Source organism: Bactrocera tryoni, chromosome 2, assembly GCF_016617805.1.
Source record: "Bactrocera tryoni isolate S06 chromosome 2, CSIRO_BtryS06_freeze2, whole genome shotgun sequence".
Lineage (NCBI taxonomy): Eukaryota > Metazoa > Arthropoda > Insecta > Diptera > Tephritidae > Bactrocera > Bactrocera tryoni.
In genome coordinates, this window is record NC_052500.1 from 2,323,447 (window position 1) to 2,339,890 (window position 16,444).

General features: G+C 37.8%; 1 protein-coding gene across 4 annotated transcripts in view; it reads left to right on the plus strand.

Moving 5' to 3' along the window:
• The window catches only part of LOC120767652 (calcium/calmodulin-dependent 3',5'-cyclic nucleotide phosphodiesterase 1), a 175,884-nt gene extending 161,355 nt beyond the window's left edge, over positions 1 to 14,529 (plus strand). For all 4 annotated transcript variants that reach the window (XM_040093823.1, XM_040093822.1, XM_040093824.1 and 1 more), the window contains 3 exons: positions 9,842 to 10,091; positions 10,347 to 11,448; positions 13,397 to 14,529. In XM_040093823.1, coding sequence (XP_039949757.1) covers positions 9,842 to 10,091; positions 10,347 to 11,448; positions 13,397 to 13,452 — 1,408 coding nt within the window. In that variant the 3' untranslated portion in view covers positions 13,453 to 14,529. The remainder of the gene's footprint in view (positions 1 to 9,841; positions 10,092 to 10,346; positions 11,449 to 13,396) is intronic.
• The last annotated feature ends 1,915 nt before the right edge of the window (positions 14,530 to 16,444 follow it).

Consider the following 16,444-nt stretch of genomic DNA (forward strand, 5'->3'; position numbering starts at 1 on the left):
TGGCTGGCAGAGTATGTCATATTTATTACCGCTTTTCTCTAAACATTTCGCATATTCTTGTGTCATTTTTATCTACCCGGCTTGATTCGTGCCGCATGCACAGCACTCGCAGCTGACGGCAGTGGCGTGCTTTGGTGGGCAAAAGGGGTAAAGATTTGATAATTTCTCATTAAGAAATACGTTTCTTTTTTGCTCAGTCAATTTCAAGGAAATGTTTACTGGAACTCTACATAAAGTAAATAGGCCTGGTAGTGAACTAGGGCAAGACGAAATATCACCTGTCATCAAACAAACAGTCGTCGCACTCGCGACTAGGCTCCCACGTCATTGTTGACAGTCATACCTACTAAGTCGTAGATCATTTCGTCTATCTTGGAACCACTGTCCACTGGAACGACAATATCAGCCTCGAAATCCAACGCAGAATAACTCTTGCCCACAGGTAACTACTTCGGACTGAGTAGGCAATTGAGAAGTGAAGTCCTCTCTCGACGAACAAAAACCACACTATGGTGTAGAGACATGGACGATGTCAACATCTAATGACTCGACGATATGAGTTTTCGAGGGAAAGTTTCTGCGGAAGACTTATGGTCCTTTGCGCATTGGCCACGGCTAATACCACATTCGATGGAACGATAAGCTGTATGAGATATACGACGACCCTGACATAGTTCACCGAACTAAGAGTCAGCTGCCACGCTGGCTCGGTCATGTCGTCCGAATGGATGACAACATTTCAGCTCTGAAAGTATTCGACCCAATACATTCGCTTCGCTTGGAATCTCCAATTTTAAGGTCTCTTGTGTCCTTCCTTCTGTCACTCCGTCTCAAAGACTCACATAGCCCAAGTCCCTAATCGGAAATATGGATCCAAGATCCTTAAACCTCCGTCCGCAGAGATTAAATAACGAGATTTAGACCACTGCAAAAAACCCGCAAACCTTTCACAGGCACGCTTTATAGCCAGTCCCTGATCACTGATTGAATGCACTGCACTAACTAATCTCTTCTGTCTACTTTGGCGCTTCTATAAGGAATGTAGCCTTAGATACATTTGAACACCGTTTCTCTAGGACACTCAGTACCTCCACTTTGCCGTTTGAGCAGCTACATAATTGTTATCCTTTAAGTGTGCCACAAAAGCTCTAACGGCATTAAAGGCGAGTATCAAGTGAGTAATAAAACCGGCAAGGCAATCGCTAGCGTGTTTGCATTCGCAACAATTCGCAATGGAGGCGCAACAACAGCGCACACACACCCACACAAACCTTCCGCATACAATCCAGCATAGAAGTGTGCTCGGCGGAGAATGGCAGTGGGAGTGGTCGTGGTCGTGGCGCTGCTAAACGAAATGAAAGGCGCTAATAAAAATATCCACAAGTTAAACAAAATTAATTGTTGGGAACGACTTCCCCAGTCACACTGCCCCCCAACCCTCCGCATCCATATTTGTATTATTATTGCTTATACTTTTTTCGTGCCGTGTTTGTGTATGTGTTGGTGTTGCCTAAGTCTACGTCACCGCTAAGCCCATTGAATTGGTCAACACTTGTTTCGCTGTTTGTGTTGCTATTAAGTGCGTTTCTGTTGTTGTTGTTGTTGCCAATTGTGACCAAGACGTTTCAGTCCGCTCACGCCACGAATGTTGCCTTAGCTGCTGCGTGGCGGCGTTGCATGACTCTTCCAGCGGCACGGCAGCACTTAAGGGAGTTGCAAAAAATAAAATGAAGGAAATTGAAAAAACGGTGAATGGGGAAATGGAATTGCTTGTTGTGTTGCTCGTCGGCACTTTCTTGTACTTCGTATACTTTGCACTTTTAGTTTAAATTTAACGTGCAACCTAAGCGGAGCACAGCCGTATGGAAAAAAGTTCAACGCGACGCGCGTCGCAGCTTTGAGCAGCCGCAGCAACAGTACGGTTACGGTTACATCTAGTGCAGCCTCCAAGTGGCGAACGAACAACGGAATAACGCAGAGTGCAATGTTGTGCCAAAGCAAAGTGAAATAAAATAAATTACAAGTAAAAGTTTTGTATTCGGTGAAGTGCTTTGTTGCTACAAAACCATAAGTCTCGCCGAAAATACGCCAACACATAAGTCGCTGAGTCTGAGCGGTATTAACATAAGGATTAAGGTGTTCAGGTGTGATTTCAAGGACATTAATTTTCTGCGTGCAAGAAGTGCGAAAAACACAGCAACTGCTTGGCAGTCAAAAAAAAGTTGCTCAGCTTGCTCACATCGCGCCTCAAGGTGTGTGCTCCGGATAATATACTATGTAACTCTTGGGGTCGCGTAAACGGACTCTCGCATGTGGCAAATAAGTGTGTGCATATGTGGAAACTTGGCCTTCGGTTAACGCGTTGAATTATTGCTCAGCAATTAATATCCGCAAATGAATAAAAACGCGCACGAAAGCAAAAAAAAAAAGTTGGATATGTGTGAAATATAGACCGTGAAAAGCAATACCCGCCAACCAGATGCGCAAATTGAGCACACAACTTTAGCGCGAGTGATTAGTTATACATATTATACAAGAACTATTGCCTTGCGCGGCCTTTGGAACGACACCGCACGCGCCCACATCAATCTACTTTCAGTGTGCCACCGCAGCGCCCTGTGACATCTGCAACCGGCCACATCCACGTCGCTTGCGCTGCCGATCGTCCTTCAAGCGGTTACTAAATAATTACCTTAGACGTATCTAGTTGCCAACCAACGCTGACTTACCGACGCCCACGTCGTATTATCGTCGCACTAATACCCTACCAGCTGTTAACGGTATCGCCGTAGCTGCGAATTTGCGCCGCTGGCCCCCTTGGCGTGTGTGTGTTCGTGTGCGCGCGTGTGAATCGCACAGACGCCAACTTGCGCGACATCAATTGCCATGAGTCGTTTGCGGCGCGAAAATAGCCGACAGAGTGTCATTACTGTCGAGCTGATACAATTCATAATTCAGTACCGCGCCAAGGAGTTGCTGGAGAAACGCAAAAGGTGTGCATTAGTTAAGTTAATTGCTTTCGGTGTCGCTTTCGCAGCTCCACAGGCAAAGGCAAGGATTATCCTTAAGTTTTAATTGTATCTGCATGGTGTGTGCTCGCCAGTTTCGGTTGAATTTTGTGGCATGCACAGGCGACTTTGCATTTATTGAAGCCAAATAGGAGACAAGTGTACTGGGGCCTTATAAGACGTATAAGAAGCTCGTAGCATGTTCGATTTTGACATGTTTGAGAGGAAAGTGCCAAATTTTGAAATTGTTCATTGAAGTAATGGGTAAAATTTTGCGATAATTTGGCAAATATAATTTTTTTTTCAAGTTCCACGCGAGAGTTATCGAAAGCGCTTTCTTTGGTTATAATTTTTAGGAAGCTATAACAGTCACTCTCAAAAACTGATGTTGACAATCGCTTATAGTTTCAGTACTTAGTGCTTTGCCATATCACAGTGAGGAATTGTATCGGCTTTTCGGTGATCAAGTCTCTGTTTGTGGGTTCAGTTGTGCGTATTTACTCCGGTGACCCCGCGGAATTTTATTCTTCGCAACAAGTCTTTATATTACATTATAATCCTTACAGCAATTGCAGGGTTAGGTCGGAAATATCAAAAAGATTTGAACACAGTTGAAAGTTGTAAAAAAAAAACAAAAAATTGTTTATATAAGACATAACTAAAAAGTAACTTGAAGTCACACAAACAAAACTAAATTAACTGAGTTATCGTGGGAGTTAAGTAAATGAAATCTAACATTATGTTACAAATTCCTGGAACTTTTGAGCGAATTTCCGAGGTGTCAATATGTCCCTAACACGTATAAATAAATTTGCTACTCTCAATGGTCCACTTTTCATACAATAAATAACTGTAAAAATATATAAGCACCAAAGCAATTTTCGCATAATTTCCGTAATCCTCGCAGTATTTCACATTTAAACAACAACAACAACCAGTAGCGCACTGCCTTCGGACCCTAAACCGTAGAAGGCGCTAAGAGTCGCGTTGTTGGAGCAATTTGTATTCATACCAACACATTATAACCCCATAAAGCTTCATAAACGAGCTTCATAACAAGTTGCAATTTAGCAACAACCAGCGACCAGCAACCGATGCCACCATCAACAATAACGAGTTCAACAAATTTGCGCAAATGGTTTTAGCTAAATTACATCGTAGTTATGCTCGCCGTTAAGGGCCTCAAACCGAGCCATTCACACATACGAGTGCCAAAGTTGGTAGTAACCAAAACAAAAAAAAACTGCCAACAAAGCATCTACAACAAAACTCCAGTGGAGAAGTTATTGCCGTGAGCGTTTGGGAAAAGCAAACTTTTTACAAGCGAAAACTAACATTTTGACTTTTGTGCCACCACCAACCAGAAAGCCCAAAAAATAATACAACCGAAATTGAAATGCGCAAAAACGGAGAAAAAGTTCCAAGCCAGTCTACGTAGACACCTCCCACGGTCAACTGTGCATGTGGCGTACTGCAGCCAAGTTGCCACTCGGACGAACTTTGGCAAATTTGTCTGAACTAGAGCCGTAATTTACTTGCTACAAATACAAAAAGTCCGAAATCTTGGAGTCGTGATGAAAAGTTTTACAGCCAGCCACACAAAAGTAACAAAAGTAAGTAAGCGCTGCAAAAGAAGCAGAGTAAACAACACAAAGTGGCAGCTTTATTAGAAGAAAAAAGCATAACAACATTTCACACAAGCTTCAGATTTTGTGTGGAAAACGCACCCGAAGGGCCGTTCGGCGCAGTTTTGTGGATTCTAGCTGCTGCAGCTGGCAAATTTTCGCAAGCTCCTGGAGAATAGAAACACGGAAAATTTTCGCTCGTGGGAAACAACTCATGTTGAATTGCCGGTTGCTGTTCGGGGCTAGCACCATTTGGCCTTTGCCGCATTTTCGGTTGTTTTGGTTCCTCGCTTTCCTCTGCTGTAGAAGAAATAAAATTGTCTTCTTAGCTTTTTTCTCTCAAAATTGTCATATTCAGGCACTTTGACCTTAAAAGGGGTATTCTTATTGTTCCAATTGGATACATGCTCCGGTGAAAGAAATCTATGTTTTTCATTTCTGCGTTCAGAAATCCAATTTAGAGTAATTACCCAACCTTCAACGAAGTCGTCTCTGGTAACTCCAACCCTTATCGATATAAAATGTATACACAGGCCTTTAAATATGGCCACAGAGTAAGCGATCGAGCCTTTTAGCTAGTGCTAGTGAATCGAAGAGTGTACCCGCCTTTAAAGCAATAAGTGACCAACAGTGCTGCTGCTGAAATGACTATCACAATTCAAATACTGTTTAACATAGGAACTCCAATGTGTTCTCCACTTTATAATGACATTCTTGTAGTGCTGTCTTTCAACAGCGAATCAAAGCTACTCTGTGAATATAACGTTCTTTGAATACTCAAAAGACGTTCCGTCACTCATTATCCATCGCTCGGGCTACTTGTCAGCATCAAAGGTTGTACACAGTAATGAAATTCCGTTTGCGAATCGGCGGCCACATCAGTTGTCAACGCTGCAGTTGAAAGCTGTCAACAAAATGCTCATCTCTACTGCCTGCTTTTAGGCGTTTGGCCATCAGACTGCTCATTCTTGTTGCTGATTTTGTAGCTCTATTGTTACACATACATTGACAAAGGTTGACATTAATGAAATAGTTAATGTGCCCATTAAATCCGAAGTTAAGCGGGTGAGCGCAATAAGCGCCGAAAAATTCCCATTTTGCTTGTAAACACATTACTTCGGTTATGTTTTTGATTTAATTTGAGTTTATGTTTGGCCATAATAAGCCATTATATTTCATTACATAACGAGGTTGAGGAATTCGTTGGCGAAATATTATGTGCATAATGTCTTGGTAGTAAATCCAGTGCGTGTGTGTGTGTGAAAGAGCGGCAACCGAATTAGTTACGATGTGGGTAACATTGTTCGGGTCGCGGGCTCAATTCTTGGTCACAGCATTTGCAATTATAATATTTCTGGTAGCAAATAGTTTCTCTTAAAATTCTGTCATTCATATGAGTTGACTCAATAATATTCTGAAGAAGTTCGAGCGAGAATGGCTTAATTATCTTCCGAAGAAATTCGAGTGAACTATCAAGCATCTTTTATGCTGTGCGACATTCGCCACTATTCTAATAAACCAGTTTTATTATTATTTTTCTTAATTGCTTAAGTGCGACTTGTGGTGATGAATTTGAATTAGGAAGCTCTCTATTATCTGCCAAATATCTGTATTGCTTGTTTTAGTATATACATATGTATGTTTATATGGAATTGTTATATCTTGCATATATCGTATAGTAAATAAGTTGTGCTTTTATTATTTCTTATTTCGGTTTATGAAAATTTGTCAAATTCACGAAAAACTAAATTTTGAATACTCTCAAATAATTTCCGCAAAACTTCGATGCTGCAAATCAGTTGGCGAAATGAGCCACACAATTTAGAACGGCTTAAACTTTCGTGCAACGCGGAAACTTTTAACTTAACGGCATCGCACTATGCATGAAAAGCTGTTAAGTTTCAATTACACCGTTAAGCTGTGCAAATCTTTTGATGGAAAGTTTCGTGTGCATAAGTAAATCTAAGCGTAACCTGCAGAAGTTTTGTACGTGTGGCAAAAGGTTTTGGTTTCCTAATTCAAAAACGCAAAATTTAAAGTGAAGCCTTGTTACTCACGTTAAGCCTGCGTTTCGAAAATTTAACGCCGCAGTTAGATAAATAAATTAAAGTGAAAATTGTGTACTTTGAAGTTTTTTGTGTTGCAATGAAAGCCAAAACAGAGAAAATGTTTCCGAGCCGTTGCCACAACAGTCGGGTCCACGTTAATGGGTGCGGACAGGCCAAGGACGGTCGACTCGGCAGATTTCTGCCGCTACAACAACAACAAAAATACACAGTGAAATTTTTGAAAAAAGGTGCTTCATTGCTGCAGAGATTCCGGCCTGCTCCGTGTATAAAAAAGATATTTTCCGTACAATAATCTACGATCGAAAAAACATCACAAATCAAGATTATGGCGGCGGTTAAAAACTGTTGAATTTTTGCTCAAATTTTGGTCATTTTCAATCTGCCAAAATTCGTTTTTTGATCAGTTCAAATCCGATCGTAGGATTATGTATAGAACAGACAGAAACAAATTTCAAGATTATCAGATTATTTGTCTTCAAATTATCACAGCAATAAATTTAAAGTTTCCTCGGGTAAAAACAGCCTTTTTTCAACAATTTTTTCTCATATAAAAAATTAAATATTTATTAGAATTTTTTGTTGTTACAAACATACACTATTAACAAAGAAATTCTGAAATTTTTGGAAAAAAATATTTTAAGCTCGGCCATTGCGACGCCATTTCCGGTGACCCCGCGGAAAAAAGATGCACCCATGTTGGCAGGATAACTCCTTAAAGGATCATCTAAAGTGAAAGCTACGTGTTTTAGTTAAAACCTTAACATAGAACTTGGACGAAGGAAAAAAACTGAAAATTGGATATTTAGCAGACATTTTTACGAAAAAATTAAAATTTCAATGAATGCTTTGGGACATTTTTTTCAAATAGTTGCAAACGAAAAAAATTCGTCGTTCAAGTCCTTGAGAATTGTATCTGAAAGACCGGTGTATAATTTCATGAAAAACGGTTTACTCTTTCTCGAGAAATCTTGCCAACCGACTTCAAAAACCCGTTTAAAGACGGTGCACTTAGTCCATCTAGTCTCAAGCATACAAGTTCTCAAGGCTGTATCTCCGAAACTATTACTCAGATCGAGTTCAAAACTTAGAACAATATTCCAGAGATATTTTAAAATTTAACGAGACAATAAAAAATCGATTTTTTGAAAACCGTAAACCCATATAACAATGCTTTTTCGAGAAAAACGCGTTTAAAACTAAGCTGAAGGAACTGAGCGACTACCCCTTAAACGCCTGTAACTCAAAAACTATTTGAGATATCGGTTTGAAATTTTAGTATGTCATATTTAAAGGTAGAAACTATCGAAATATGAAAACAACAAAAAAAGTTTTTTTTTTTAACTCACACTAGGTGTCCCCTTAAGGCTATAAATCTGTATTATGCATATTTTCCCTAATATTCCACTGTTTGTTAGAATATTGTTGGAACAACACAACAAACCAGAAATATTTGTGCATGTACACACGTTCTTTAGGAACACAGGAATGTTGCTGGTTCAGTAGTGAAGTGAATTGAATTACATATCGGCAAATGAGTCTAAGTAAAGTGTTATAATAACAAATACAAATATATTGTATGTGAAATCTTCAGTTTCATATTATTATTTTCATGTTTAATACACACACTAGCACAAGCGATGGTGTTAAGCGAGGATAAATGAAACCAATTTGGCTTTTGCACGCATTTGATAGCCAGATAACACTAACTAAGCACATACAATTGTGTGTAGTTGTAGCGTTGTTGTAATTGTAATTTGAAATAGTAAGAAATGGTAGAGTAAAATATTTTGTGTATGTGAAGACAAGAGAAAAACACACAACTGTGTTTATTTTCAACAATTATTTCACACAATTAAAACAAAAAATAAACTTATTTTTCTTTCAAATTAACAGCAAACATGTAAATATTGCAATAATTTATTATTTTGAATATTCTAAAAGCCTCAAGCATACATGTAGCTCAAGTATTTAACACTGTACATATGTATATATGCCACTTTAACATGCTTGCTGCACACATACATATGTAATAAAGGACTCACTCATACATATATACAAGAGCATACAAATACATACATACATACATATATATGCGCACATATGTACATATATATAGTCACATTGTCTTAAAAAGCTAACTGAAATAAATTTTAGTCCACTACAAAGGCTGTACATACAAACCCTCACGCACACAATTGATTTCAACTACTAAAAACCTAACACTCTCTAGCTACACTGTAAAAAACTCGACACTTAATTTATATACTTACTACTGTAACACCTAAATTGTTTACTAATTGCTTTACTACTTGAAAAATTTGAAGTTGTTTTGAATTTGTTTTTGTTTTTGGTTTTTTCCTGATTTTCTTCAACACTTTGTACTTTATTTCTGTTATATGTTAACTGTGCTGTGTTTTCAGTGTACTTCGTGACTTCTCACGCTCTTACTAACTGCTTTGGCCTTAACTGTGTTTGTGTTGGTTGGCTCGAAATGTACTCCAACCGAAATCTAAGAACAATCTGCTAAAATTAAGCTCAAAACACACAGATTTTTTGTTTGCAAACTATTTTCGCATTTTCGCACTTTCACTTCCGCTTCAGTTCGCCTCCGCTACTTACTTACTACACGCACTCATTTGCGTCGTACGCCGCCCACAGTTGCCACACACTCACTCTCTCTTACAAACTCTGCCACAAAGCTAGCATACAAACAGTGAACCCGAATTAACACAAACACGAAAGCGAAAGCGAAAACGAAGTACAAAACTTTAGCAACTTTTCAGTTTTAGCGCCGCGTTGCAAACTATTAATTTTGGCAATTTTTTATTTGCGAATGCCGCAAGCAATGAAATTTGTTGAATTTTCTTTGGTTTGTAACTTCACATGAGAAGTGGCGCTTTTGTTTTTTATGAAAGAGTATGATTTCATTGTTGTTTTTATATTATGTATTAACTTGAACCAAATTAAAAATTGTAAAAAGATTTGTATTGTTTTGGTTAACTTATGCTTTTAGCGAAATAGAATTGTGAATTCATATAATAATACATTTTTGGTATTCTCTCTCTTCCTCCATTTTAACCCCACAATCCCGTTACCTCTAAACAATCCTGCCACAACGTCCGTTTCCACCAATAAACAGACGCCTCGCCGATGAAGATGACGAACTATCCGAGGTGCAACCGGATGCTGTGCCACCCGAGGTGCGCGAGTGGTTGGCCTCGACGTTCACGCGGCAATCGGCGACCACACGCAGGCGAACCGATGAAAAGCCGAAATTCCGCACTGTCGCCCACGCCATACGCGCCGGTATATTTGTGGACCGAATATACCGCAGTGTCTCGCGTACGGCGCTCATGCAATTTCCGCCAGAAGTGGTCCAAATACTCAAGGTAAGTGTCTAGGTGGCTTTATTAGTCTATAAGAAAAGCGAAGCTAGCGATGAGAAATATTCGTAAAATTCGCACCGATGTCCTCAGCAAGACAAGAAGAAGAAATAGTAATAGCCAAACTTATTAAGAAGACGAGTTTAGTCCGTCTGCTTATCCACTTTCGCCCAGATTTGGACTAATAACACCATAACTCTTTATTACAAAAGTTTTTTTATTCTGACAAAATTACTTATCTCTGTAACTTTTCCATCCTAGAACTTGGACGACTGGTCATTTGACGTGTTCGCCCTGGCGGAGGCCGCCGGTGGTCAGCCGATCAAATATCTCAGCTACGATTTGCTCAACCGCTACGGCATCATACACAAATTCAAGATAGCGCCTGCCACATTGGAAATATTTTTGAATCGCGTCGAAGAGGGCTATTGCCGCTATCGTAATCCATATCACAACAACATACACGCGGCCGATGTTACCCAAACGACGCATTATGTGCTCTGTCAGACGGGTCTCATGAATTGGTTGACCGATTTGGAAATATTCGCCACATTACTTGCCGCTCTCATACACGACTTCGAACATACCGGCACGACCAACAACTTCCACGTCATGTCCGGTTCCGAAAAGGCACTACTCTACAATGATCGCGCCGTATTGGAGAATCACCATGTGAGCGCCGCTTTTCGCTTGCTCAAGGAGGACGATTGCAATATATTGGTTAATCTGTCGCGCGAAGAGTTTCGCGAGTTTCGCACACTCATTATTGACATGGTGCTGGCCACCGATATGTCCTTCCATTTCCAGCAGCTGAAGAACATGCGAAATTTGCTCACCCTAAATGAGGCGTCGGTGGACAAGTCCAAGGCAATGGCATTGGTGCTGCACTGTTGTGATATCTCGCATCCGGCTAAACGTTGGAATCTCCACCATCGCTGGACGATGCTGTTGTTCGAGGAATTCTTTCGGCAGGGAGATTTGGAACGCGAGCTTGGTCTGCCATTCAGTCCCATGTGTGATCGCAACAACATACTATTCCCGGAGTCGCAAATCGGTTTTATTGATTTTATTGTGGATCCCAGTTTGTCGGTAATGTCCGATATGCTGGAATATGTGTTGACTCCGTTGGCGCCCATGTGCAAGACGTCGAATGCGAGTATTGATGCTGGTGATGCGCCAGTAGATGGCGCAGCTGCAAGCCCTCGCAATAAGACCGATGCTGACGGTAGTTCAACCACGTCTTCGCAACAAGAAGATAATAATGCCAAGGCGGCGGGTACAAAGCCCAAGTTCAGCATACGAAAGCCCTGGCTTACCTGTCTCAATGATAATAAGAAAATCTGGAAAGAGCAATCACTAAAAGGTGAGTACAACTGATTGTTGTCCCTTGTAAATGCCTAAGTGCGTAAAATTGCAAACAATTTAATATTTTGACCTACCCCCCGAGCCCCTTCCCCCCCTACAGCTCTCTTCTCTAACTAGATATTTCTATTTAATTAAGGAAATTCTGGGTTAATCACATGTTTCCAAGAAGACCGCAAGAACTGCTTCGAGCCAAACTATTTTTCCTGTCGTTTTTTTGTTGTTGTTTTTTGTTATAAATTTCGCACGCACATGCTGTGTACTTTTGCGCGTAAGTTGCCAAAAATGTTCACTGATTGAAATTCAATTAACGTTTGACCTCCAACCCTTCGACCGCAGGAACGACAGTGCTACCCGAAACGCAATTTGCTGTACTTAAACATCGACTGACCTTCGCCGACTGTTGTTGCCCACAAATTTGTCGACTTCATTAGCTAATTAATAAATATTTGCGAGCTACGCTTTCATTTAGTTTTTATATAGCCGATGCGGGGAATAAAAATGCATTAATAATGGATTCCAGCAGTTTCTTCTTAATAATTTAAAAGCTTTTCCAAAATGTAAATTTCGACTGAAGTCGGTTTTTTTTCTCTTTATAATCAAAATTTAGAAATATGTACTGCTAAGGGAATCCTTCTCTTCTTTATCTTAGATATTGATATTAGTTTTTAATCGACTCCTTATGGTGCCCTCTACGGTTTCTTCTTCTTATGTATATATCCTGGACTTTGAAGCCTCTAACAAAAGCCGTATTCCCACATACTAAAACCTTCCCAATTTGATAGAGTTAGTTTTGTTGTCAAAAAGATGACTACTAAACTCAAGTTGGCAATCTCGCCAACCCTCGCCCCTCTAACTCAACCATTAGTATACATACATACATATGTATATATTCCCAAAATATTCTCCTCTTTGAACTCTGTATGAATTAATATTTTACAACAATTCCCATTTAACGCCAACTCGATTTGTTATTCGAAAGTGCACAATGAAATTTTTAACTGCTTGTTACCCAACCCCATGCAGCTTCTTGTTTATTCTGAGCCATTTTTAGAAAGTGCTGAAATTCGCCTCCAATTCTCCAGAGCAATACCATGGAAAGTAAGCACAGACAATTCTTCCTCCCACAACAGAAACGGCAAGTTCATTCGCCTGGGAGTATATTTTCGAATTTGCTAATGAAATACACTGCAGGCTGCCGCCTGGCAAAGTATCGGTTCAGCGCAACCAGAAAGTCTGCTTATCCATTTGCATAACAATTCCCTGCCCATTTTCACAGACCCATAAAGCTGACAAGTTGCAAAAGTCAACTACCTTCCACACACACACATATACATATACATATGCATGCACATAATTACATATGTATATAAATGTGTGTACATACGAATTACCAGCGCGCACACACCCACGCAGCATCAATATACATACATACATACTTAGATGATTACAATTTCATCTAATTGGCGCACCAATTTGCTCATGTCACAAGTGATTTCCCCATTTTCGCAAACAAATCACTGCTGCGGGGCAATTACATTTGGTAAGCTTGTAAATGGAATTTATCTTCGAAAAGGCTGGCCGCAATTTGCCCAGCAGACTCGTCAACTCTCACAACAACTGACAGTTGCTGAACATGCGTGCGGAGGGGGAAATGTTGATTTGTTTAGAAGTTACTTTTGTTGTTTGCCGATTACCGTTAATTAGTACACATCTATATTATTTAATAAGTAATATAATAACACACGCGATGAATTGGAATTACTCAATTCATATGAACATGTCAGTGCATGTCATTGCACAAGACCGTTTGCTACTTGACAATTTGTTGCGTATACGCCGTGTGGTCTGTGAGTGCAAATTCAGTGTGAATGTTTATGGCACATGCGACGCAATCAATTTGCTTAACGCTATTAATCTAAATTTTACTATTTTTCCTTCCCGAACAGAGGAGGCTGCTCGCAATGAAAAAGCTCAACAAAAGGAGGGCGAAAGTGAGGAATAAACACACGGCTGGCAGCGCAAGTCTGAGTAACAACAGTTGATTTAAGTAAGGGCAACACCACATATTGGAACTGAATAGAGACTAACATGTGTAGAAAAGTATAAGAAAAAAACTATTGCAGATAAATGCAAAAACACAAAAATACAAAAATACAAAAAATACACAAATACATACATACTAATTCTATGTATATATAAAAATTAATTAACTCGTTTTGTTTATAAAAAAAATATTATGTTGTAGGTATACACCGTAATAATGTGTGTCTACCATGAATTCGTGCGATTGTTGTGTTGCGGGCATACAAACAATTAAAATACAGTTATTTTTTTCTAAATATGCTTCAATAAGTCAAAATTATTGTTAAGTTTATGTTATAATGAAATTTAAATATTAGCAGCTTTGTACATAAAAAATGCGAAAATGTCTGCGGTAATGTACTTTATTGCAAATAAATATAAAAACAAATACAAAAATTGTAATTTACATTAATTTAGTTTATGAAAAAGTATGCTAACGAAAAAATGATGTGAAAGAGTTATGAGTTTTGATTGAACATTCTGCCATCGGCAGGCTTTTTATGAACACAAACAGAACTTTACACTTTTATTGACATTACCGTTAATGATCGTGGCGAATAAATACAGCTTGTGAAGCAAAAAGTGTGTTTGAACAAACTCAATCAATCAGCAATAATGATAAATATTTATAAGCATGCACACATACATAAACATACAGCCCTAAATGTAAACAGAAATATTAGCCGCAAATATGCAATTTTAAACATGTGGCAATGTAAACTGCATTGTACGAGAACGAGGAATGTGCAAAACAAAAAACACAACTAAAAATATATGAAACAGAAATTAAGTAAACAAGAGAAGTAGGTGACTATAACTGTTGTATACCACTTGTACATATGTATGTAGGTATGCGCGAGCGCCATAAAAATGTTTATAATTTCAAAACTGGGCAAACAGTTGTTAAAAGTTGTGTGCAATGTAAATTGAGTGTGGAGCTTAATTAACTTTCTTTAATTTAATTTAAATAATTAAAACAATTAATTAAAATAATTATTTAACTTTCTTTAATTAAATTAATTTTAATTAATTAATTAAAAAGTATTAGTTAGTAATATTTTTTGTTTTAGTTATGGCAGTACACAAATTTATTTTTAAGCACTTAATAATTGTTACAAATAAAATTTAATGGAAAAATACGTAATTCGATTTTTAAATTTCAATTTTTTTCTATTTCAAATACTTGTACATTTTAGTAGCTTGTAGCTTATTTAAATATAATTCTATTGTTGTTATGATCTTTTCTTGGCAATGTAGAAAGGAAATAAAATAGCAAAATTTTGTTTGGTTAATTAATTGAATTTTATACTAATTTTGAAGGAAATATTTTTTTTGGAAAATTTAATATCTAACAATATTTTGAAAAAAATATTTTTTTTTTTGGGAAACTTAATTTCTAACAAAATTTTGAAAAATATATTTTTTAAAAAACTTAATTTCCAACAAAATTTTGAAAAAAAATATTTTTTTTGGAAAACTTAATTTTTAACAAAATTTTGAAAAATATTATTTTTTTTGGAAAACTTAATTTCCAGCAAAATTTTGAAAAAAATATTTTTTTTGGAAAACTTAATTTTTAACAAAATTTTGAAAAATATTATTTTTGAAAAACTTAATTCCTAAAAAAAATTTTTAAGCAAATATTCCCAAACAAAACACGTAATTGACAACACTATAATATTTATATGTACCAAACATGTTTATAACCTGAAAAGTATAAACGCCTTGCCTGTAATTCCTGATTTCAAGTTTTCTACTGCAACTCCCTGCAACCGCGTGCTTGTGTAGCCTAACTGCTGCTCTACACTACTTACATAATACTATGCTAGCAACTCTAGTCTACTCGTGTCTTTTACTTGTGCTACTCAAACACGCAACCACTATACATACATAACTAACGGATAAGCTAACTTTTGTATATACCTACATGACTACCGAGTAATACTCGTATATACTACAAAACACATACATACATACGCATAAGCTGCTTATAGGAGCTATTATAACTGCATTGTTTATAGTAATGGCAAGCAAACAGTCATACATTGGGTGTGTGTATGTGTGTGTAAATGGTAAATTTATTTTTATACGCGACACTTTTGTTGTCTGTTGACTAATTATTAAGTAATTGTTTGATTGTCGTACGTTTTGTTTACTCTTTGTCTTCTTATTTTCGTTACATTGTTTCCAAATGCAATGAGAAACTAGAAGATAATTTTGGTTAAAAGTTTTCAAATGTCTGATAACGGGACCACAACGTATAAGGATTACCATTGCTCTTTTCTTTGTCGACTGCGAGCATGAAAATTGATTCAGCTCTCGTTATAACCGTAAATTGTGTGAGTGCTAAAAGAAAACGAAGGGTGAGCGCTGGAGCTAGAGAGCAATGGTAACTACACTTAGCAGGTTGGCCTATATTATCAGCTGAAATTGGGATCATAGCTTTATTAAGGTAGTAAATAATATACTGAATAAATAGTATAAATATATGCTGCATTGTGAGTACACACACAACATACAAGTACACATTTACTTGGACTCAATTAAGTATAACAACGCTTATACATACATATATAACTATTTATGTGCATTTACATAGGTCGACCCAGTACCGAATCGGCTTTGGCGCCAAACTTGTGCTGCCTTTGCCGCGCGGGCATGCTTGCAATAGCGATCTTACCAAGCATTAGGGTTGACCTATGTAGATTTTGTGAAAATTATGCATAGACAAATATAACGCCCTTGACTTTATACATTATGTGTGCGTGTGGTGCAGACATGTATGTATAAACTTTACAAAAGTATTTAAAGCAAAAATGTAAAATTACAAAAGTACACTCATGTTATAATTTAAAGCGCATAATGTTGTAGATATAAAGGGAAAGGTACATAAATTAAAAAAAATATAAAAA